The sequence below is a fragment of the Sander vitreus genome, chromosome 17, assembly GCF_031162955.1.
Source record: "Sander vitreus isolate 19-12246 chromosome 17, sanVit1, whole genome shotgun sequence".
Classification (NCBI taxonomy): Eukaryota; Metazoa; Chordata; class Actinopteri; order Perciformes; family Percidae; genus Sander; species Sander vitreus.
In genome coordinates this window covers 23,404,821-23,430,848 of record NC_135871.1, presented here as the reverse complement: position 1 = coordinate 23,430,848, position 26,028 = coordinate 23,404,821, and the positions used below count along the sequence as shown (strand labels likewise).

General features: G+C 37.9%; 2 protein-coding genes across 4 annotated transcripts; both read right to left on the bottom strand.

Annotated features, from left to right (window-relative positions):
* Positions 1 to 6,497: 6,497 nt before the first annotated feature.
* hhat (hedgehog acyltransferase) lies at positions 6,498 to 21,661 on the bottom strand. Of its 3 annotated transcripts, none has more exons than XM_078273313.1 (12): positions 20,721 to 21,661; positions 20,003 to 20,149; positions 19,841 to 19,905; positions 19,427 to 19,540; positions 19,137 to 19,331; positions 17,664 to 17,876; positions 17,115 to 17,292; positions 16,052 to 16,202; positions 14,679 to 14,714; positions 11,558 to 11,759; positions 10,910 to 11,054; positions 6,498 to 7,433 (listed from the first exon to the last, which is right to left on the bottom strand). In XM_078273313.1, exons 2-12 carry the CDS (start codon positions 20,121 to 20,123, stop codon positions 7,348 to 7,350), a joined length of 1,506 nt encoding a protein of 501 aa, XP_078129439.1. In that variant the 5' UTR covers positions 20,124 to 20,149; positions 20,721 to 21,661; the 3' UTR covers positions 6,498 to 7,347. The 3 variants fall into 3 exon arrangements, with proteins under 3 accessions (XP_078129439.1, XP_078129438.1, XP_078129440.1); XM_078273312.1 differs by having other exon boundaries at positions 21,495 to 21,661; XM_078273314.1 differs by having other exon boundaries at positions 20,003 to 20,140; positions 21,495 to 21,661.
* A 2,190-nt stretch (positions 21,662 to 23,851) lies between these two features.
* myoz1a (myozenin 1a) lies at positions 23,852 to 26,028 on the bottom strand. The gene is made up of 5 exons (XM_078273649.1): positions 25,944 to 26,028; positions 25,485 to 25,672; positions 24,708 to 24,987; positions 24,170 to 24,332; positions 23,852 to 24,083 (listed from the first exon to the last, which is right to left on the bottom strand). The coding sequence occupies exons 1-5, from the start codon at positions 26,026 to 26,028 to the stop codon at positions 23,852 to 23,854; spliced, it is 948 nt and encodes a 315-aa protein (XP_078129775.1).

The window sequence follows — 26,028 nt, the reverse complement described above, 5'->3', positions numbered from 1 at the left end:
AGTTTGCTTCTCTACAGTCTTTCACATGGCAAAAAATAACCATCATTCTATATTATTTATTATTCATATGGAAAATGTATGTTCCCTGCATGCCTTTTCTCGTCTCAAGACTAAAGACAAGCTGAGAAGGACACAGCTGAGAGGAAAAAACGAACAGGGTTTTTCTCTCAAACACATTTTGTGGCTCCATTTCCATTAAAAATGTAGCTTGCTTAAAAATAAATGGGCATGTCATCACATAAGTGAGAACTCATTTGGTTTAGAGCCAGTGTTTGTGGGTCTTTATGGGTCTGCTTTTTTGATCTTACAGAGGGAAAAGCATTAAAATCATCTGACTATGACTTCTCTATCAGAGAATTCATAAAGCTGCTGCTTACACACAAGTTCAGAAATCAAAAGGAGGCTAAAAGAGGGCCGACAGTATCTGAGGAATTTAGTCACGTTTGTGAAAGACAGAATCTAAACACAATGTAATGATAGACACAGCCTTTATCTTTGACATCTTTAAATATTAAAAAATAAAATTGGTAAAAAGGGATTACATTGATATTACACAATCACTTCGGGGCACTTAGTTCAGGCACACTGACTTATAAACTAAACTGACTGACAAATCTCAATTCATTATATAACGTTATTCAAAAGACTTGGTGGAGATTACCACATGACAAATCCAGTAATGTTATGCAGTTATGTTTATTGTTGTAATTGCAACCAAGCTCTGTGTGTTTATTATTTTTATTTATTTTTTATAAATCATCTCACACACACACACACACACCTAACTACATAGTAGGTATCAAAGTATTGCACAAAGAACTCTTAAGTGGAAATTTTCTTTTTTTTTGGTTACTTTTATGATAATTGGGCGAGTTTGAGGCTCTTATTTGGCTACTTGGCATCAGTCAAATCTGTCAAATTAATACATCACTAGAAGCTCAACCAAGTACACGTAAGGATTGTGCAGCGCATAAATAGCATGCAAAGTTTTTTTTTTTAAACAATCTTACGGGATAGTTTGACATTTTAGGAAATATGCTTATTTGCTTTCTTGCCGAGAGTGAGATGAGAAATCTCATGTTTTTACGTCAACTGCGGTGATAGAGCCAGGAGTTGACTAGCTTAGCTTAGCTTAGCATAAAGACTGGAAGCAGAGGAAAACAATCAGCCTGGCTAAAAGTTCATAAGCGCTAACCAGGTAATCTAAAGCTCATTCATTAAACCCTTGTTTAGTCAGAAATGTAAAACAAATGAATGGTTTTACTGGGAGTTATGTGCCAGTAGGTGTTTTTGAACCAGGCTAGCTGTTTCCCCATGCTTCCAGTCTTTATGCTAAGCTAAGCTAATTGACTTCCAGCTCTAGCTCCATATAATGCAGACATGAGAGTGGCATCAATCTTCTCATCTAACTCTCTGGAAAAAAGTGAATACATGTCAAACTATTGACTTTGTGGGCTAGAAAGTTTGTTTTAGAATGTTTTCCTTAGAGAGAAAAAACGTATTGGAACTGAATTGATGTCTTTGACTTTTTCTGAACACAAAATGGTGCTTAAGAGCTTTTGTCTGGAATAGTATGAATGACAGTTTGAGATTACACTTTGAGTCACGTTATGTAGAGTTAAAGGTGTGAATCTTTGAATGTTACACAACAGTTTAATCACAAACTGTTTAAAACAAATTAAAACAAATAAATATATATATATATATATATTTTTGCCTGCTCTTACTTTAAATAATACTAACAACAATGAGGTGCTGTTTGTCATTTTATTATGTGATTCAACCATACTAAACCTGCTAAATAATATTTATTGTCTTCAACAGATGACAGTTGACTTGTTTTCATTGAAGTTACTTATGGTGGAATGTTTTCATTTCAGCCCAAATAAACTGCTGTTTCACTTCACCAATGACACAGATGAATGACATAATTGGTAACAGTTGTAAAGTATATTGTTGTAACGGTTATTTTGAATGACACAAACTATGAATCTTAAACTTTAATTTGTTTTTGTTGAAAGTACTGTATTCTCCCATGTTATATTTACACTGTAAATTTACATTTATTTTAGTTTCTTTACATTTACAGTACCAAATGGGAACAGAACAATTGATTTTTCATATTAAAATCAGTAAGATAAAATCTGTTTCAGCTACAAATCTGATTTTGTGCCACTAATTGAATGTAGCCCCGACAACAAAGATATGGCATGTGGAGGGGTATCACCTACGCCTGTTTCAAGAGGCTGAATTCTTTACCAACACCATACATACAGTGGGGCAAAAAAGTATTTAGTCAGCCACCAATTGTGCAAGTTCTCCCACTTAAAAAGATGAGAGAGGCCTGTAATTTTCATCATAGGTACACTTCAACTATGAGAGACAAAATGAGAAAAAAAATCCAGAAAATCACATTGTAGGATTTTTAATGAATTTATTTGCAAATTCCTCGGGAAAATAAGTATTTGGTCACCTACAAACAAGCAAGATTTCTGGCTCTCACAGACCTGTAACTTCTTCTTTAAGAGGCTCCTCTGTCCTCCACTTGTTACCTGTATTAATGGCACCTGTTTGAACTTGTTATCAGTATAAAAGACACCTGTCCACAACCTCAAACAGTCACACTCCAAACTCCCCTATGGCCAAGACCAAAGAGCTGTGAAAGGACACCAGAAACAAAATTGTAGACCTGCACCAGGCTGGGAAGAGGTAAGCAGCTTGGTGTGAAGAAATCAACTGTGGGAGGAATTATAAGAAAATGGAAGACATACAAGACCACTAATAATCTCCCTCGATCCAGGGCTCCTCTCCAGCTCCACTCAAGATCTCACCCCGTGGGGTCAAAATGATCACAAGAACGGTGAGCAAAAATCCCAGAACCACACAGGGGGACCTAGTGAATGACCTGCAGAGAGCTGGGACCAAAGTAACAAAGGCTACCATCAGTAACACACTATGCCGCCAGGGACTCAAATCCTGCAGTGCCAGACGTGTCCCCCTGCTTAAGCCAGTACATGTCCAGGCCCGTCTGGAGTTTGCTAGAGAGCATTTGGATGATCCAGAAGAGGATTGGGAGAATGTCATATGGTCAAATGAAACCAAAATAGAACTTTTTGGTAAAAACTCAACTCGTTGTGTTTGGAGGGGAAAGAATGCTGAGTTGCATCCAAAGAACACCATACCTACTGTGAAGCATGGGGGTAGAAACATCATGCTTTGGGGCTGTTTTTCTGCAAAGGGACCAGGACGACTGATCCGTGTAAAGGAAAGAATGAATGGGGCCATGTATCGTGAGATTTTGAGTGAAAACCTCCTTCCATCAGCAAGGGCATTGAAGATGAAACATGGCTGGGTCTTTCAGCATGACAATGATCCCAAACACACCGCCCGGGCAACGAAGGAGTGGCTTCGTAAGAAGCATTTCAAGGTCCTGGAGTGGCCTAGCCAGTCTCCAGATCTCAACCCCATAGAAACTCTTTGGAGGGAGTTGAAAGTCTGTGTTGCCCAGCGACAGCCCCAAAACATCACTGCTCTAGAGGAGATCTGCATGGAGGAATGGGCCAAAATACCAGCAACAGTGTGTGAAACCCTTGTGAAGACTTACAGAAAACGTTTGACCTCTGTCATTGCCAACAAAGGGTATATAACAAAGTATTGAGATGAACTTTTGTTACTGACCAAATACTTATTTTCCACCATAATTTGCAAATAAATTCATTAAAAATCCTACAATGTGATTTTCTGGATTTTTTTCTCATTTTGTCTCTCATAGTTGAAGTGTACCTATGATGAAAATTACAGGCCTCTCTCATCTTTTTAAGTGGGAGAACTTGCACAATTGGTGGCTGACTACTTGGTGGCTGACTGAATACTTTTTTGCCCCACTGTATGTGTTACTAAAATGGGATGTAGATGCACTCTAAAACTTAGACAGGATTCTTGAAAGCAATATGTAGTTCTGTGCTGTAACATTTATTTAAAGATTTTTTGTTATTATTGTTACTGAGAAGCATGCAAAACTGTGCCTTCATAATATTGCCCCATGTTCCTTTTCCAGGCCTGCAGTGAGATAAATCAAAATTAATCCTTTGAAACGATTTGAACACAGAACTATTTTTGTGGTCAGCTCTAGAAAGCTGCCTAATTATAAAACCCTACACACACATATATATGCACACATTATATTGCAATGTTTAGATTCTAAAGAAAGAGAAAAGTTTGAATTTGGTGTATGGTTTATGTAATATGCACATGCCTCTATGTTCACACCCGTCAAGTGATGAGAAATGTAACTATTTCAAGCACAATGGGAACTCTTTGTTATGAACTGTGACATACTGTACTATTCATAATAAATATTTTATACATACTTTACCGTCTGTTCTCTTTGGGAATGCATGGCAGCGTATATAATCCATTCATCGGTGAGTCTTTGTTTTAGCTACTCTGCCAGTGATAAGGGCACTTTACAGAGAAAGTGTACCTCAGCAGGTCTATTCTCTTGCTGATCTTCTTATGTCAGATAAACTTCACACTTTGTGCCCATTTAAGAGGATTCCTCACTGACCCCAGGCTCACATTAATCCTACTTAATGCCACACAGTGCCATGTCATAATCCCAAGAACAGACATCAACTAATGAAGACACTCGAGGCTCACCGCAAAACAACAGACTGTAGATTACACAGTTATTTTATTATAAGACTGTTTATTATACTGTACCTTGATTGACAAATTACAGACCTGTACAGGTAAGACAGTTCACTGATTGAGAACCTGAACATACAAACCTTGGGAACAGTCAATTGTTGTGGCGCAATAATAAACAACCAGAGGACCAAAGGCAACATGAGAGTTTCATGTTAATGATGAATCAGTCAGCGATGACACCTCTGATTTAAAATCCACTCAGTCTTAAACTAATCTCCTTGGAAACCATACCCTGAAGCTTTCATTGCTGTGCACAGTAAATAGTCAGAGGATCAGATTGTTTCTGCCACATCACACTTTTAAGCTCAAAAGACAAATAAGCACAGATAAGCTTTTAAAGCAGCTTCCCGTTACTTCCCGGAACATGACGTTTGTCTTTAGAAACTGGTGACAAACTAGTCATCTCCTACTGGATTACAAAGTGAACTATTCATTGTAATCTGAAATGTAAAATGCAAACTTTTGAGATTGGAAATTTATCACCAAGAGTTGTTTGTAATGTACTTTTTGGTGTGAGACTAAACTGCGGCTCATTGGTCAAACTTTAGTTAAAAGATAAAGCTTTTTCTCCCATTACATCAGATCAACTCATCATTCATGTGGGACAGCCTCAACCTGATGACCATAAATAGAGCTGCAAATAACAATGATTGTCATCCATTCATCAGCCTATTATGTTCTCGATTCATGGATTGTTTAGGATATAAAATGTCAGAATACATTAAGTCCACATTTTTTCAGACTCCAAGGTGAGGTCATCAGATGTCTTGTTTTGGTCCAACAAACAGTCCAAACCCTAAGATATTCAGTTTACAATGATAAAGAGTAGGGGAAAGCAGAACATTGTTACATGTGAGAAGCTTGAACCAGAAAAGATATAGCATTTTTGCTTAAAAAAACAACGTAAAACGATGAATCAATTTTCAAAATTGTTAACGATAAATTTTCTGTTCGACTAATTGGTAATTGGCTAACTGCTGCAGCTCTAACCCTTTACTAAAGCTGGTTGTCATGGGAAAGCCTTGCCTTTATTGAGCATGAATGAATTCATTACGCTTTCCAATAGTTTGACAAACATCTTCAACATCTCTTAAAGGAAAAGTCTGGTGATATTCTTATTTTACTTATTGTCAATAAAACTGACGAAAAGACCAAAAACAACTAATTCAACTAAATCGATCTCACTAAGTATTGTCTGATATAGCTTAATCCTCTGTCATAGAGCGCCATGATTGTCTAAAATCTTTTTTTAATCAATGAGTCACTGTTACACTGGCTGACATGTTCCTTCATAAGTATGAGTATTTTGTGTTGATCTCACATAAAACTGTCCTACGTAAGTGCACCAAATACTGTTATGTATCAATCTGCAGCTGAAAATACATTATTGACTATTGTTATAGTAATGTTTGCTAAAAACTGAGACTGAGGGCAGAGTGCCACAGACAGGGTAGGGAAGTCGGAAACAGATTTGGAACATGTTGGTTTTGGTCTTTTCACAGGATTTGAAGAAAAATGTTACACCAGTGTTATCCTTTAAACAATACTCATAGAACTTGTTTCAAAAGTAGACAAAAAGTTCTGAAAGAGTTTTATAAGTCTATGTTGGAGGAGCTTCTCAGTCTGTGGGGTATCAGATTAACCCCTTCAACATAACCCAAACACTCCTGACTTGTATGTATCAGGACATACACACAGCTTGAACAGTGAAATTGTGAATGATGCCTTGCATCAGGTACAGTATGGTTATTCATTATAACATGGATGGATATTTATAATCAGAAAACTTGAAATACAAAGTTTTAATCCAAACGTAGACTGAGGTATTATACAGTTGACATTTTGGAAATATGAGGCATTATATAACACATTAGCACAAAACAAACAGCTTGTTTTAACATTCTTGCTCAAAAATAGCTTTCCCTGTATTCTGATGGATAAATGTCATCTATCATTGTTACTTTGCTGAATGAAAAGTTAGTGTGTAGTTCCGCTAAAGCTTTTTAGCACTACATCTACTAATATAAAGTGTCATTCTACCTCACCCAAATTGCATTTGTTGGGGAAATAATGACATTGATCAGGTTCCTGCTGCTTTATTCAGTCTTCTGGGCCTTTTGTCTACCTCTGAAAATACAAATGTGTTTGTGGTGAGCTAGAGGAGGATGTAAATATAAAATTAGCATTTGTCTTACCGCACCACTGAGCAATACCATATCAGAGTCATAAAACCAAGACAGATGCAGGGTCCATATTTTCTTTTACAGTTTCTTAGAATAACAATGATTCCATGTAGCTTATTGGGTAGAAAACACTGCAGAGGCTCCTATTAGACACTGCCCTGAATATCATTCTATTACAGTTTGTGTGCACTTTCCACAAAGTAGGAAACTCTCTCCTTAGAGAGAATCAGCACTGATCCTTTAAGTCTCAGCTTACAGACAGATTTTGCCCAGTCTTGCAGGTTGTGAAAAGTGGCTGCTCAGCTGCACTTCAGCCAGGTTTGGACGGGTTCTGTGGCTGTGAGCCAGGTTCGCCACAGAGACTCTGGCTGGTAAAGACAAGGCATTGGACTCAGCAGGTTGTGCTGGTTGTCTGGTAGCAGGTAATCTCGCTCCGATACAAAGTCAAGGTGACTCATGGTGGATGAGAAGTCCACTCAAGTCCAATCTGAGCAAAACAGTAGAGGAAAGCCAGCATAGGCGGGGCCATGGTGGACCAGCCTGAAATTAAAAGAAAACCTGTACTCATCTGTTTTATCTGTAGATATTCATACTGCTATGCACTGATGCTTTTTAAGGTAACTACTATAACGAGTTGCATTCTTTTACAAGCGCTAGAGATACAGAGGGTAGTAGATACAGTAATTGGTTAATTCTCTATACTGTACTGTGTTACGGTTACTCTCTTTTTCTATTTATAGCTGCTTCTTAGAGGGTCGAGCAGGCAGGTAAGGACAGCTGTCTGCATCTCCTCCCCAACTGGCTTGCCTCCAGATTATCTCAGTAACCTGCACCTGCACCCACAATGCGTTTCAATGGTCTTTTCTTTTCCATTCATGTCAAAATCTAATTCACACACATGGGCTGCTTTATGCACAGCTGTACTGTCCGTTTCCTGTCTGTGGAAGAGAAAGATTACATGGGCTAGGGCTAGAAAAGACATATTTTTGCAGTTAAAATGTCTATATTCTGAAGAGAAGTTTTGTGTTTAAGTTTAAACAACATTAAATGTTAGTATGTAGAAAATGTGCATAATTTCCAGTAAATGCCAGCTAATTATTAATGTTGGTTTAATCACATTAGAAATTTGCCTTGCACAACTTGAAATATTATGTATTTCTGACATCCAAATGAATCCTACAAAGCCTTTCAGCTCGTGCCCTGCACGCACCATGAGCAAGCCTTGCTGTTCCAAGATGTCCCAGCGTTTTGTCTTTGTAGGTATGTACATTTCATTAATGCCCTCAGTGTGAAATATATTCTCCAACCAGTAATTCAATCTTTGTTGATACTGACTTCAAACTAACAGAGTAAAAAGCAGAACTTAAAGGAATCATACACCGCTAGTCAAACGAGAAACACTTCTGGCCACAACTGAGAAATATGTCCCATCTACTTGCCATTTTGGAACGTTATGAATTAATTTGTTGCTACTACTAATTACTAAGTCCCCGCAAAGAGAGAGGAAAAAAACAAATGAATAAATCTCCTCCAGTTGCATGTTACTATGGCTCTAATCAATCAGTGCTATAATTACACCACAGTTTCTTCTGCCACTTGATTAATAGAATGCCTCGTGTTCAAATGAGGTGAAAAAAACACTTACAGAGAGGCAACTTAAAACTAATTATTAAACTGATTAGTGATCAGAAGTAGAAACTGAAAACTTCTCAGTCAAGATTTTCATTTTCTATCTTTCTGGAGACATTATCAGTAAACTGATCGGAACAAGAACATTTTTCTTTTTTTAGCCAAATTAGTGGCATCGCTCTAGGGATTGCTCTGTCTATTTGTCTGTCTGTGGTCCATACTGAAACATCTCAATATTGGATGGATTGCCAAGAAATTTGGTACAGACATGTTCCACTCAGGATAAATTGTGGTCTCTTTGGTGACTACTGAACCTTTTATCTTGCGCCATCATCAGGTCAAACTAATTTGACTGTATTTTTACTGATATTATACTTAAACAGACATAAAAGCACCATTCAAAAGTCTACTGGAGTAAAACATAAAACATTTTCATTCTAACTATATGATTTCATCATAGACTCATACTTTTGAATTAATACTACGCAGTGTGTCTACCGGTGTGTTACAATTCTAACAACTCTCTATGTCACTCAGCACTATGACTTTACAGTAATCTTACATGGGGGCTATTGGGTGGCATCTGAATACAATATACACGCATCCTCAGTCAACATGTACGACTTAGACACAGTGTAAGAAAGGTCAAAGAGTGCATTTACGCTACTGCACCAGTAAAAATCCCAGCTGATTTAAAAGCATTGATCTCACCCCCCCCCCTGTGGTTTATTAAGGTTAGCATTAACATTAACAACACAAGGAAAAGCTTCAGGCATTATATTTCAATTTAAAGTACAAAAACTTACTCAGTGAAAGCAATAACATGAAGTGGTTTGTTCAATTATCTATTTAAACATTTTAAGTAAGCATCAGGCAGTGCCATGTTATATCTTTACTTTTTAGTATTTTAATGGTCTAAATGAACCGGCGTAAAGGCAAACTGAGATTCTCCATTTAGTTTCTAGGTCTTACTCTGAATAATTCACAACAGAAATGGTATTTTAAAACACCCTGCTCTTATTTTTAGATTTCTATTAACTTATTTACATCAAGCCTACTAAGAAGAAGCATAATGTTACACACAGTTTGCTGTGAGCCTGCCGGACTTCCAACAAATTTTTACTGTCACAACAAAGCTTAACTGGTGACTAGAATATGACTTTTGTCAGGCTGCGTAAGCTCGACTTTAAAGTGGCTATATGTATCTTTCAGTTTGTGTTGATTCCAGCAGCCGCTTTGGACAAAAGCGGTAGAGTTTTTACCACACCTGCTGTCGTAAAGGTCTTTTATTTACGGTGCTGTGTTACCCACTGTATATTACTGAGTTAGCGTTACCGGGAGGTCATATAGAGTTGCGATGAATGTTTTGCTCAGACAAAAATAATTTATTTGCAATAAGAGAATACGTTACAGATGCATCGTTGCATTTCAAGTGTTGCATACGGTAACTTAGTCTACTTTGGATGTATCGTGAGCTAAACCAGGTATCACTGTCACTGTCACGAGCCAAAGCATTAAGAGTTTGTTGTAGCAACCAACGTAATAATAACTCAGATTAATATAGCGCATTTCATGAAACCCAAGGACACTACAAGTACAGGGGGCCTATAAATAGTAGGCCAACACAAACACGGACTGAAAAGAATAATACGTCCGCGCTAAATGAAACTTTTAACTTTGCAGGAAAAATCGGATCCAGGCAAAGGCATAAATAAAAACTATATAAAAATAGCGTTCTTTTCACTGTTAGTCTCGTTAGTCTCGCTGTTACAGGTCATTTTTGATTATCAGATGAAAAATTACAGTTTCAGAAAAAAATTTAAGTTACATATAGCTACTTTAAGAGGCCGAAAGACTGTGCGACATTAACATCAGAAAATGCTAATGTTGTTCTGGGTCTGCTGAATGTGTAAAAATGCAAACCGTTTGCTAGCACATAATGCTAACTTTACAGACTAATGTCACTGTTGTGTTTACATCTTGTTTCACTGCCCCCAAGTGGCCAAAAATTAGATAATGCTGCTTTAAAAATGAGCAAATATGTTCTTTAAATTTATATTATTATATTATATGATGAAGTATCAGCACTGAGCTAAGCTCTCGGCACTGACTCTGCGCCCAACCCAGCAGCGAGTGCAGCTCAGACTGCTTTTCGTGAGTAGACAGACTATCAGGAGGGCCTGCCATCTTGCTTTAGGTACCAAATTAGCCACATTAAGACACAAAGAGCAAAACAGGGACTGGCACAACCAGTCCCCTAGACTCTCTCTCTATTGGGGAGACTTTGCCCATGCAAATGCATAAAATACCCCAGTATCCACTGAAAACGCTACGAAATATACAGACCTACTATATTATATGTGTGAGTGTTGAGGGAGGCAATATACCTTGAATGAAGACACGCTTCCAGAAGATTCTGCCAACATGTACCCCCCCGAGGAACACCAGATTAGAGAGGATGAGCATGGCAGTGGAGAAGGCAGAGAGAAGGGCAACACAACGCCTTTCCATCGCCGCAGATAAATTCCGCTCCTGGGAAATCAAGGAATAAATAAGTAAATTGCAGGAGAACCAGCAAAGCACCTGGTACTAATGAACTGTGTGAACATAAACTAGGAGGATTACAGAGTCTGCCATCAGACTTACTTTACTTACTATTTTGAGAACATGAACGTTCTCCCAAGACTAGAGGCGAAAGTAGCAACGTTTCTATTGTTAATGTATTGGAAACAGACTTTTACTCACATAAATGATGGCCGTTAACTGTATTGTGCCAATTAGATGTGACAGGTTCCAACCAGTTTGTCTCCAGTCTGTACTTACTGTAGCAGCTCCAGGCATGATCTCTTATTAAATCAGATTACATGACCCCTTTGTTTCTAGTTACAGGAAAGATTTCATTATGTTCACGTATCTTAACTGAAAATCCAATTGATTGAATAACCAGGGAATTATGTCTATGTACAATTTTAATCTCTTTGACATCCTTTCTCTGCACTGTCAGAGGTAAACTTGGATTTGAATTTCAAACTTACAACAATGGAGTGAATAAAAGACGAGGAAAAGAAAGACTTCAGTCCATTTTCCACCAGAACTCCAGCCCAATTCATCAGGGCCCAGTACTGCAAGTAGTCATGGCCACCATGCCAGAGGCATACAAATCCGAATGCAAGGCCAGTGGATAATATTTTGTAAAGAGAACCATGGTGTGAACCTCCCAACGGCACATAGATGTATCTGTAACATGAGTACACAACATGAAAAAATCTGTCAGAATGACACAATCCGAATGAATAAAATGTTACAGCTCTTTAAATTTGATCATAACCTGCCTAACACAAAGAAAACAGTACATAAATAAGTGATACAATAACAGACAGATCTTTTGTAAGGACATGGACACAGATGTACTGCAGCCAGTGAATAGTGCACATGTGAAACAACGGGGTGTTAAAAATGGCACCACAATGCAGCAATGAATTGCATGGAGAACACCTGTCACACAAATGATCGTATGATGTTCAATGATTTTTAATCAAATAAACGCTGCTCTGACGCCCAGTGCAAAAATAGAGGCACTAGAGGGAATATCAATCCTACCAAGTTGTTAATAATGCTGCATTTGGGTTAATGATTCCAAAGTGGTTTCTGTGATTCAAACAAAAACCTTGACACACATTTAACCCACTTTCTTTGTCAAATATACTTTGTTATTCATCACTTCAGCTTGCTCTTGTTTTGGTTGGGTAAGGTCTGATTTCAACATTTTGGTTGAAACAAACAGCAAATATCTAGCAGATAAGGCATGCATTTAATTCTACTGAGGTTCAAATAAGATTACACAGCATCTGGTATAAAAATAGCAGCTGTGTATTCATGTGATAGCCCACATGATGTGAATAATATCCCACCAATCAGTAAAGACTGTGGTGCATGCTGTGAAGACAAATGGCCTCAGATATTGTGAGAGCCTCGTCTGTCCCAGAGGTACCGAGAGTCTCAACATCACTCCAACACACTTGGAAACAAACATCACGTTCTGTCTAGTGTTGCTGAGCTGGGAACTAATTATCTCAGCCACCCTGTGGATAATCAATGTTCCTGAAAGATGAGCCAGCATTTTATGAGCCTTAAATAGAGTGGCCAGCTTGGCCATATTGGAGCACGAAAGTAGGTGCAAAAACAGATGGAGAGGAACCAGAGTGTTAAAATAAGAGCTGACTGAATACATAAACATACTGAGCACCTTTCCGTCTATTTAAATTATTTAGGTGTAGACGGATTCTAAACAGATGTTAAAGGGCAACTACCGTTTTTTTTCAACCTAGACCCTATTTTCCTATGTTTTTGTGTCTAAGTGAGTGATGGGAACAACAATATTTGACACTGGTCCAGTATTAAGCAAGATCACTGCAGTCAGCCGCGCCAAAACAAGCTACAATGTAAGTTAATAGGGCAATTGTCCAGCTTGTATTTAACTTCACAACAGTGCTCGTTTTGCCACTGACAGGCTCATATTAATATTCTAAGTGTCTGACAACATTATGGAAATGATCCCTTCAGAGATAGACCTTTAAAACCTCTTTGAGACCTTTCTGTTTAACCAGAAACAGCTCTGAAGTCGCTAGCGCTAAACCCACCAGACTCCATTTAAAAAAGCAATACTTATAGCATGTATACAGCAAACATATAAAAACACATATAAAAGACTCACATGTAAATCAGTAAACTATGTGTTTATTTCAACCAAAGTACAGTGTAACACCTGACTACTGCAAGCAGATGGAGCAGACAACATGCATATAGTAAAAGGTTTGGAGACTGACAGTAAAAATCAGACAACAGGCAACTATCATACTAACATCAGGCAACTATTATTGTTGGTTTCTGTGCTCTATAGAGACACACAGTGTACTTGATCTTTTTTTTTCCTCCACGATTTGGGATCAAATGTTCCTCCTCATATGTAGCAGCAATAACTCAAACAAAAAAACTAGTAAGAGCTCTTTTGTTGGCTGATTACAGTATGAAACAGAGAACCTGATGAGACACAGTGGCATACAGGGAAAGCGTAATGGAATGGTGAAGAATGAGCCACTTAGCTGCTCATCATTTAACACCTACACACTCATCTAGCACTTTTCAGTCCATTTTCAACAGATTTTCAGAACTGCATTAAAACCTCTTTAAAAACACTTTCACAAGAAGGAACGCATTGGGTCATGTGTATCACTTGCATCTGCAGTAGGATAATTGCAAGTGATGCCATTAAGCAGAAGAAAACAATGTCCATTGGACACAGATTAAAATGGAAACTTGCATTTGCAATTTAAATTCAGGTATCTGTAGCAAATTATGTGGAGCCTCTTTAGCAGTCTGATTTCATTCTAAACTCATCTTTAACATCTGAAAAGCAGGTGTACATGTACGCCATCATATGTGTCAACACAAAAATTAATTAGCAAACAATAACCGAGACAAGGGAACATTTTCACAGAATATCAGTGTGTTTACTGACAACCGTGCAACTCTAGCGTTGCCTTAATGTAGCAACCCGCGTCTACCAAGCGGAACATAACCTCCCATTAGGCTGCATTCAGCCAAGTGTGCATCATTAAAAAGCAGACAAAACTGATAATGTGCGTTGTCCAAAGTACAAGTGAGCAAACACATAACGCTGCCATTACATATGCACATATTAAACAAGGAGGCATTTCTCCAGGGTTAGGGAACAATATGCATGAGAAAGCCTACATGCAAATGCAGCATCCTTGTCCATTATGATAAAACATGTGGGCAGGCAGCTGGAGAATGGCACCTTTTTAAGGTTATTCAACAAGTTCAATGCCCTGCAGGAAATGAACTCTTTACAGTAAGTGTGCAATACATAACAGATACAGTATGATTAAGCACACTTTTCTACATATTAGGCAATACAACTATAGATAGATAAAAAGCTACTGTATGTACATGTAAATAGCTATATAGGTAGACAGAGATAGATAGATAGATATACAGACAGACAGACAGACAGACATATACATTATAGAGCTTATTTTACATTAGAGAGATTATTTGATTTAGCTGACATTTCACATTTTTAGTAAGTATTAACATCTGAATTAGTCTGTCCACCGCTCATGAAGTGCCTCTTACCTGATGAGCCATCGATACAGGCCCTCGTCGAAGTGCCTGAGAGTGAACAAAAAAAAGAAATGAATATTGAGTCACAAATTTACATAATAATATAGCACTGAGTAAGAAACATCTGAGCACCGGGCTTCATATAAACATATGCAGTATATATGATGGATGTGTGCACACTCTTTATCATTAAGAAGATTAGAAAAAGGGTTGTTGGGTTGGTTGTTTTTTTGTGCTGCCTGTAAATTGAAGCTGTTTTGTGATGTCAGTGGACAGTTTTATGCATTCCATCAATGTTGTCAACATTGCCCAGCTCAGCACACACAGGCTGGTTTGAAGTCCATTGGTGTCAGCATATTGGTCGAGCTGGTCTACAGCGAGTGCATTTTTACGGCAAAACCAAACATACAGTTATCTAATTGTATGTGCTCTGAATTAAGAGAGCATTTTCTCATTGTTAATTACATTTAAGAACAGAGTGATTTTGCGAGAAGAGTTAAAAGTGGTTGCCAGGCTGAAAACTAGGCATCAGTTTTTGGTTTCAAAACCAAAAAATATGGTTAAATTACAGCATATTTTGCACTGCATCAACCATACGTATATTTCTTATTTTCCTAAATGGGAAACACAAATGGCACTGTGCCACAAAATGTTCACCATATAGCTGAATGTCCTGAAATATAATGCTGTTGCCTTTGGCTTTTTTATATTTTAAGTCTTGCTGATTAAGGGGCTTTATCACTATGTAACAAGCACTGCAATGTGTGTGTGTTCATTTACCTTGAGCAATTGTGACCCCTTCAGCATAAACCAGGCATAGTCTATTCCTTTGCTTGGTTGCAGAAGTGTTAAATGAGCTTAATAAATGTAGAGATCATCATCATGCCATTTAAGGTAGGTAGGACAGAAAGTGTGTGTGCGTGCGTAGCATGTATGTTTCTGGTTCAACTACCTTTTTGACCTGCTCGGAAATAGATGTGGACTTTCTTGTCTTTGTTGGAACTACAAAAGCTATGTATAAATCTCCTTTCCTGCAACTCTCCACACTTCTATTCTCCTGCCTCAGGTTAATTTGCAGCACTTTTTTTTTTTTTGCACTGAAGAATGACATAATGTTCTTGGTGCAGAGGTGACCTATTGTTCTGATTGCAAGTAATGACAGAAGATGAGACAATTCACTGTGCCCAGTCTGAATCTAATTGCCAAAGCACAGTGAGCACTTGCACTTGTTCAGTACTTCACCTTCGATTTACCTTTTCCTTAAACAACACCAGGTATTTTAACTTTTCCAGACACTGAAGTGTAAACGAATGCTGCTAGACTAATATAATACTGTATTTATGTCAGTGGTTTTAACTGTACTTGGTTCCACTGTTTGATCTTACCTCCACATCCCTGTGAAACTGTACATGATGCTGACACAACGAGGAAGCTTTGGGGGGACTAGTTTATCTAAAGTAGCCAGCATGGATGAAAGGCCAAACAGCACCAGATACTTTACATAGAAGAACTGGACGAGGGCCAGGGCCAGACCGCCTGTGAAGGGGGAAAAAAAGGTGTGTTGTTAGAATGATTAAGCAAAGTTCTTTACTTTCCAAAGACAATTTTATATCTTTGTTATAAGTCAATTAAATGTATTATTATTATTATTATTATTATTATTATTATTATTATTATTATTATTATTATTATCATTATTATTTATAGAGCCCAAATTCACCTCAAAGGGCCTCTTCAATCTGTACAGCATTCAACATCCTCTATTATTAGACCCTCTGTTCAAAATAGGGAAACTCCCAAAAAAACGTTTAATTAGGAAAGAGAGAAGAAAACCTCAGGAGGAGCAACAGAAGAAGAATCAATATATGACGGCAAACATTATTTGCTGCTGACATTAAAGCGCTGCTGAGAAAAGCTAAGCAGAACTGCGAAAAAGAGGCCAGTAAATGATAATGATACCGTTTCTATATCTGCTTATGGCAACTAGGGGGCAGATAAGACAACGGTAAGTAAATGACTGACTGAATTAGTGATCAAACTTGAGGCTGTGCATGCACAGCGGCCACCTGTGTAAATTACATATACTTGCCAAAACTTAGGACTCAAGTGTCCTGCAAAGACAGGGTTAGACTGGCTGATTAATTTGTGAAAATATAAAAGTAAATAAATAAATACTTAACAGACAGACAAACTCTGTCACTTTATTAAAATATAAACAAAATCACACCACAGATCATGATGACTGCATTATGAATCGAGGACAATGAGTAAGACAGTAATTAGCATATCTGATGGAGTTTTAGAACCAACTAAATCCTGTGGGGATAACATGTTTTTAAATTCTGCATCTTGAAAACATGTTCAAAGTCTGTCAGGGAAACATTAAAGCTGCAAGTCAATGTTATACTGTACATAACAGCCAAACATACATACAGTATAAAGACTTACCCAAGGCCCAGGGAGGAAGGATTTCTAAGTAGGTCTCATTAGACTGGATGGAGTGCATGTACATTACATGGATCATGTATTCTGCAATGCACCACCACAGTATGATCCGTCCTGATCTTAGCACCGAGTAACTAAAAACAGATTTGTCCCTGTCACACTCCTCAGCAGGCCTCCGCATCTGCAAGTGTAGAAAGTGAGCTTGTTGTTAAGAGTTGCTGGTTAAAGGAAAAAATAAACAGGATTGTAATAAAAGAGCAAGCACATACTATATGAATATGTACAAACCTACTCCAAAGATGGGTATTAAAAAAACAAGCAGGCATAAAAGGCGCAGAAGTGATGTAAAAGTGACAGTCAGATAGCTATTTCTCTACAAATCTAAAACATTCAAGTCACTATCCTTTTGTAAAAAGCCCACCACTTATGTGATGTCTACTATGTTAAAATGTGACCTGAGATCATCTGTAGCAGCAATTAGCCTCCTCCAGACAAAACAAAAGAGACTAAATCACAGTTTAATTCAGGAGTAGCCTTTGTTGGCTCTCTTACCTGCTCAACGTAGTCCTTGTACGTGATGATGGGTCCATTGTAGAAAAAAGGGTGATAGAAGGTGTATGAAAACAACCAACAAAGCTGCACAACTCCACCATGGTCTGGAGGGCACCAGCAATGCTCCAGGCTGAAGCTGATGAAGCGTAGACCACAGACAGCAACACTGAACAGTAGCAGATAGTACTCCTCCTCGGTCTTATACCAGCCTCTCTGTGTAATAAAGTGGGAAGGCCAATTATTTTCAAACCATTTCTGAGGAATCCTTATATTAATAGTGACAGTCTGACACTAAATTTAAATATGCTTTTTAAAATCATACTTTTTTTTAAACATGTGACTTTAAAATGAGAATATTAGCAGGTCACAGCATATTTGGACAAATGGTTATGAAAATCTGTCAACACGTACTAATAAACATATGCTTAACACAACCTTTAATGAGGTCTGCTTAACAGCATTGGGGATTTCACTGCTTTTAAAATCGTGTGTGAACACAGGACTCAATTGCATGCAAAAGCGTGTGAGCACAGCAAAGGAGTGAAAGAGGCACATTTGTATAAGCATGCACAGGTCTGTCACGTCTATTTCACTTACTAATTTCAAATTTCCAACCATTGTGACTGAAGCATATTTTCCTGGTTGTAAACATTCTTGATGTGTGAGCAGGTTTATAAGAGGAGGATGCTAAGAAAACCCAAACGTAGTGAAACACTAAGAACCAATGTCCATAAAAAGCAATCAGTATAGACAGGAATGGAATAGTGTTCCTTAAGTCATATTAAAACTGAATTGAAATACTTGTTGTCATCGTTATGCTGTATTAATAAAGAAAAGGCAGTTAAGTAAAATGCCACTTTGTTGATATTCTTTAATTTCCACTGCAATAAATGTTTGACTTTAAGAATATGAATACTGTCTGGTAGTATGTCTTCCATTGCCTCACACTCAAATGTTGGTTGTAGGAAGTGTTTTCCCATCCTTTAATAGGAAAAACTGGAAATAGCATGCTTAGTATGTATGCTTCCAATAAATTCACTCAACTTTTATCTTGTGGTATGGACACACTGTAATGCAGCTGAGTCGCTAAATGGTTGTACATCCCCTTGGTATCCTGTGCCCTCTTGTGTTCTTTGCAAATATGACATTGAGTGATGATTTAAACAAATGTAATACAATCTGATCAAACAGTTATTCTTAATATAAAAGTAATGGTCAATTTGTACAATGCTAGTATAGACACACATCAAGTGGAGATGCTTGCCCTCAACCTAAATCTTTATAGTTTTGTGACTTTAGTTTTTTTAACCCACAAACATTTTTAAACATATTTAATTGATTCATATTTACATAGCAAAAAGCATTTTAAATGTGTCTTTCACTTTAATTTGAAACATATGTTTTTATCCTTCATAGAAAATAAGGACAGTCATCCAAAATCAGGAACAGATATAATTCAGTGATATAACCCACCTGGATCTCTTGCAGTGGTTGGATGTGAAGTGTGGAGAGCAGCAGCAGGTTGCAGGCCCATGACAAAGCGGGCTTTCGCAGTTGGGCCACTGAAAAGGACAGGCCCAGATGTACCAGCAGCACACTCACACCTTTAATCCCCAACACACTGCTGGCTGCTAAGAGGCCATATGTCGTGAGTGCTGGCACCCTAAACTATTAGAGAAACATACAAAAAAATGTTGGATTAAAACATCTCCCACCTGATAGCAATATTCCACTTAAACAGTACTGTAGCAGCTGCTTTGTACCTTGGGGTAAAAGATGCTGGTCAATCTTGATATTAAGCCATGACCAATCAGAGTCCACAGCAAAGACTTCTTAGCCCATTCTGTCCAGAAAGTCCACTCAAAGTCTGATAGGTCCTGACAAAAGCAAATAACGTCACCATGGGCCTTTAAATTACACTTGAAGCCTGTTAAATAGAGGCTTTGAACAGTCAAAATGTGTTTTGAGTACATTTTTATGTATCAATCAAATGGATAAAGTATTTTAAAAAACATATATAACGGAAGAAAAAAAAAACATTTCAAAGCATTCTGTGACACAAAATATTATTAGACATTAGGACTATGTGCTTAAAACAAACCTGTGATTTCAATGAGATACACGATAATGTTGGTTTAGATTGGGCTTTTAGTCAGTAATTTCCACACTAAACTTACCCTTTTAAAACCTGTAACAAGGCCTTTTCCCAACTGGAATTCTCTCTCTAATCCTGCTTCATGCTCTGAGGAAAAACAAAAAACAGGAAATGACAGCTTCATTTTTCTTTACCTTTCCTGCTCAATTCATTAAACCACAGATATTATATATATCTACCTTACCTTTAGAGAACCTGTGCAGTTGGTAGAAAGAGTACAAATGAGAGCCAAAGGACAGCACCCAATATGCAAGGATCTCTGTCCATGGCAGGGGTGCCAACTGGGCCTTTGATTTAGATGTCATCAGGCAAAGTCACTGTCCTAGTACACCTAAAACAGAGTGAGTCAATTGGCACTAACACTAAGTTTGGATTAAAAACATAAAATATCATCTGGATGTGAAACTGAAATTACTTTATTTAACTCTATTTTAAAATGTCTGTTTTCAATAAATAATAATACTAATTTTGAAAAAGTGATCCAGGGACATTAAGACAAGAACACCTGCAGAGATTTTTTTTAAATCAAATGAAACAATGGTGCAACCAGGGTGCAACACTTAGAGGTTCACTTAATACATCTTTAGCTCCATCCTAAAGTCTGGAAACATATCTGACCACATCAAACAACAAATTGAGGTACGCTACTGTTGACAAAAGTAACGAAACAAATTTAAAATTATACCTATGTATTTGGTATTATTTTCATCGTACTGACTGAAGTAATATTAATGACGTGGTTTCAGAATAATCGTAAAAATGAGTTCCCGAGTGGGAACATTTACGTGAATGCCCCATGGAATGCCCCCTCAAGTTGGAATGACTCGGAAGTCGGCGACATTTTTGCTACACCACTTGTACGAAAGTAAATGTTAATGATAAGAAACATTGTATTAACTCACGTATGCATATACATTTTTATGTATCATTGATCATCATGTCATTTATAATATGGTATTGTGGTATTGAGGTTGCTGTGCACCGTGCACGTAGAGTGACAAGTTATTTTTTAGCATTAACTCTGATAAGTCAGGTAAAGCAATGTATTGTGTTATTTTACTGGTGTAGAGGTCTTATATTAATACATCCATGGTGGAACGTTAGCCATAACGTTAGATATTTTAGTTGTTACTGGTGCTGCAACAAGTCTGGGACAAAATCAGTACTATTAAGCTTTAAAGTGGAAATAAACTGGAAAAATATATGGTTTTAGGCTCTGAGCAATGCAATGCAACACACCCTCCTTGTAGACCAGTAAAACCAAGTCACTTTGTTTTTCCACATTACGACTTAAAGCTTATAAACACACCAAAGTCGGAAAAACAACTTCCCAAATCGGGAAAAGGGACCATCCTAGGAGCACGTGAATGCAGCATATACATCGTGAGGTTACGCCAAACAGTCAAATACCAATCACTGCCGTTGCTAGGTAACACTGCGCAGATCTTTGCTGTTAGCTAGCTAGCTACTTCAGTGACCACACCAGTATACTACCGTTCTTCAGTACCGTCTTGGCATTTGAGATTATTACAAGACCAGTAAAACCAAGTCACCGTGTGTTTTGGTGCTAATTCAGTGTTTCGTTTTATTCCCACATTGTAAGGCTACTGAAAACTTCCGAATGCCAGTTAGCTAACGCTACATAAGACAGCCTCTTGAACAAGTTGCAGTGTTACCTAATATTACTGGGCCGGTGTCCATTGCGACGCTGTAAATTGTAGACTGCATTGTCTGATATAGCCTTTCTTTTACTGTCTATGGATAGAGCCTCTGCGCCATGGATGTATTAAGAGAACGCTCTGCGCCTGGACCAAAGGAACATGATTTTTTTTTTTCTTCTTCTTTAGCTAGCTAGGTTTTAAAGGCATCTTGCATCCTTAATGTTGCACTACTGCCATCTTCTGGAGTTAACGTTAGCCAGCTGACTCCTACAATGTCCAGTATGTCGGATTTTCCTCATCAGTCCTGTTGTCATAAGGTAACATAGCCAGTGGTGAAAGAAGTATTCAGATCTTTTATTAAAGTAAAAGTACTAATACCACACTTAAAAAATACTCCGTTACAAGTAAAACTGCTGCATTGAAAATGTTTCTTAAGTAAAAGTATGTTAGTATCAACAGGGAAATGGACTTAAAGTATTACCTAAAAGTAAAAGTACTCAATGAAGAAAAATTCTCACATTTTAGAAACTGGAAATGATCAAAACAGTTCTGTGTTTAATGGTCTAATCATTTCAGCTAGACTTGTTGGCTGTTATATTGTTGGGTAATGTTAGTTTAACTTATAATAAAACATCATATTTTACAAACTACATGTGTTTTGTGTGCAACAATCTTCATTTCTAAAGTAACTAACTAAAGCTGTCAGATCAATGTAGTGGAGTAAAAAGTACAATATTTTCCTCTGAAATGTAGTGGAGTAGGAGTAGAAAGTGGCATTAAAAGAAAAGACTCAAGTAAAGTACAAGTACCTCAAATGTTTTCTTAAATACAGTACTTGAATAAATGTAATTAGTTACATTCCACCACTGAAACTAGCCAAGCATCTCCTGCCTTGTCCACTTTCGTACATTAACCCAAATCGTCTCATTTCTTCCAACATGTCCTTTCTTTCTGATACATCTTTCCCGCAACTAACCATCTGTTATAAAGAGCAACTAACAAGCATGCTCTAGTTTTTTGGTACACAATGATCACAAAAAACAGTTGGATGCTTTCCTATACTCATTATAGTAAAACCATCAAACTGATAGCTATGTTTAATCCTCAGCCTGCTTATTGTTACTTGCTCTTTCTGTTGTGTTCCCCTACTTCTTAACCTAACATACCTAACGTTACTCCTTTTTGGATTAAGTCTAAATATCTCCCTTTTATTGTGTTATCCCAATGCTGTTAGAGGAACATAACACCCTGTCATAACGTTCATTGACTTCTTCTTCTTCTTTTTCTTGGTTTCATTCATTTTGACAGGCAAACAACTTTTAGAGCATGACTGCCCCCAACTGTGCAGGAGTGGCTGTCCGTTTATGACAGAAAGACCTACTAATATGCTGTAGGTTTTAGCCAGAGGTGGAAAGTCAAGTACTGTAATTAATTACTTTCATTTTGCTACCTTATACTTTTACCTCATCAAAGTACTAGGTGTATTTGAAAGCTATAGCTACTTTGAAGAATTTTCAAACAAAAACTATGATCAACTTTTAAAATATGATGCATTTATGACTGATCTCTCATTGATTGCTAAAATAGTCCCTCTTTTGATTTTAACTTTGAAGCTATTCTGATTGAAAGGTTGCTGAAATTCTGTATTGTACGAATATATTTGAAGATTGGAAATTAAATTGGTAAGAATTTTCACACACACAAAATGATTTCCCTTGACATTTTAATCACTCTAGGTTTTAATGTGGAGAAACTGCGTTGGTATAGTTAGTAGGTTAATTGATCAGCAACTAACTATATGCATGCACTGTGAACGAGACAGGTGTGTAGGGTTTTCACAGCTCAACAAAATAACAAAAAAGGCAATGGGAAATAACAAATATGGTAACAACATCAAAACAGTGTTCACAACAGTAACATGCATAAATCAATCCGTCACACTTGATTCATTCTTTCCTCATTGACAAAATCTGCAACTCTTCACCAAGAACAAAAACTTCTCTGACATATTGAGTGTTTAGACTCCACTTAAGAATTTATCAAATAAACGTTTGATGTTTCATTCCTCCGACAACATCTACAGCTTGTTTCTTTGCCTTACAACCAGATACAGAGCAAAAGGAGAACATGATCACATTTTATGTACGCTTTCAGTTAACCACACTGAGATTCAAATTCATCAATATAAGTTAAATGTAAGCTAATGAGTGTGTGTGTGTGTGTGTGTGTGTGTGTGTGTGTGTGTGTGTGTGTGTGTGTGTGTGCGTGCATGCGTGCGTGCGTGCGTGTGTGTGTGCGTGTGCATGCTAACATACAGTATATGCATACAGTATATGCATGCATTCATGTGTGCATGTGCACAGTGTATTTTTTCACAGCTCGTCAGTCTCTCCATCAAAGGGCACAGTATCTATCTCCATATTAATGGTGCCGGGCTCACTGCTGCCCACCCAGCCAATAGGAGTGCGGTTGAAGGAGGGCCGGCAGGCGATGTCATGTTGGTACACGACTGTGGGTTCAGGCTCCTGTTTGATCTCAGTTTCGGGCAACTGGAATTTCATGAACTGGTTAGCCTTCTCAAAGCCGCCGAAGGGCATGGCAGACCTGGCAGAGAAAGGTGAGTGGATTATTAAAGCCCCTGTTTGTCACAAAGCACCTACAATGTCCTGCAATGGCCTTGAGGGAAGTACCTGTTAAAGCATTTGTACTTGCGCGAATCCTTTTTTTCAGTGGGAACAGGCATTCTAGTTTCCAGAGTGGCTATCAGAGTTTCATCACCCTTCATGGCCTTCTCCCATGGTGACACGTATGACTTCAAATGAAGCAGCTTAGATGCATAATCCCCCCCACCTCCTGTGAAGAAAACATCCAAGTCTAGAGCATAAGACACTCTCGATTTAAAGTTTAAAGTTGTAAAATATATTTAACAGTCTGTGGACTGATCATTTATGTATCTGACAATTTTGGGAAATATCCTTTTTTGCTTTGTTGCTAAGAGTTAGATAAGAAGATCAATACCACTCTCACGCGTGTACGCTAAATATGTATCTAGAGCCAGCAGCTGGTTAGCTTAGCTTAGAACAAAGACTGGGAACATAGGGAGGCAGCGAGCCAGACTCTGTCCCCATATTTCAAAATCTGTGTGTAGAGACTGTGTGAGTTAGCTTTAGAGGTGCTGGACCATTAAACTAAATCCTCTTAAAAATGGCCAAAGAAAATGATACCAACCTTTCAGTGGAGACCACCCACTATTTCTTTCTCCTTTTCCATCTTTCCCATGGTCACCCCCACCCAGTCCTCCTGCACCTTCTGCTCCTCCTGCTCCTCCTGCTCCTCCTGCTCCTCCTGCTCCTGCACCTTTGCTTCCAGGTTTCGGAGGAGGCACAGGGGCCCCTCCGGGAAGGATCCCTCCAAAATGCAGCTGTTTGCTAACAAAATGCCCACCAACATTTATGATGTCACCTCCCATCTGAGCCCCCAGAGAGGGAACAAACTTCTGGAGGTTGTCCTGAAAGAAATATGATCAATATAATCAACCATATGCCACACAGCATATGATTGACCATGTTTATCTACTTGTTCAAGTTACACCTGACAAGCATTACTGAGAACACTGAGTCCTAATTGTGTATTGGAGGACTTTATCTTCCTCCAGACAATTAAAAAACTCATATCTAGCTGGTTTGATTGATCAGTAAAGATCTAAGGCAAAGGGTTGAAACATCATGGGTCCAGGTGACTCAAAATGTAAAAGTCTGTTTTCAGTCCTAGTACTGTGTTTCTTTCAAATGGTTATAATATGAATGGAAATTAGTGCTTTAGGACGGATTAAGGATTGTACAGTGACACGGATAGATAACTTTCTTCGAAAAATTGCCACAAGTTCCTATGTTGAATTTTTGGTGGGTTTATTCACATTGTATCATTAAATTTGATAAAATTCATAAATTTTCCTTTGAAATTCCCAAAAAGTGATTTTGTTTTCTCCATGAACTATGCTCTTACCATAGACTCACTGCTGAAGACGTCAGGGTTGTTCTCGTAGATGAACCTATCCACTCTCTTCTGCCTCATCCTAAACATCTTGGAGCCTTTGTTGTTCTGCAGGGAAAGCTCCTCCAGCATGATGTCTTTGGGAGTCCTGATCTTTGTTCCCAGGTCCAACTCAGATGCCTCTGGCTCCGAGTCATACTCTAGGTAAGGGACATTCGAACATACGTACGGTATCCTGATTGTGCAAAATACATGAATTCTTTTAAATAAACAAAGTCAACCCAGAGTAATATATAAAAGTTATGTTAATACATTTTGTTGTTTTGTGTTATTTTCTTACTGAAGACGAAACCCCACGTATCTTGTAAGATAAGTTCCCCACCTACATTATCTATAACCTATCATCCATCTATTTATGTATTCTGTTTTTATATGAAAGAGATGCACTGCACATGTTCATGCCAGCCTTACCATCCTGGTTGATATGCGATAGGTCAGTTATGATCTTGGAGAGCTTTTTCCGCTTATTTAACGGGGCAGGTTTTCCCAGAGGCAT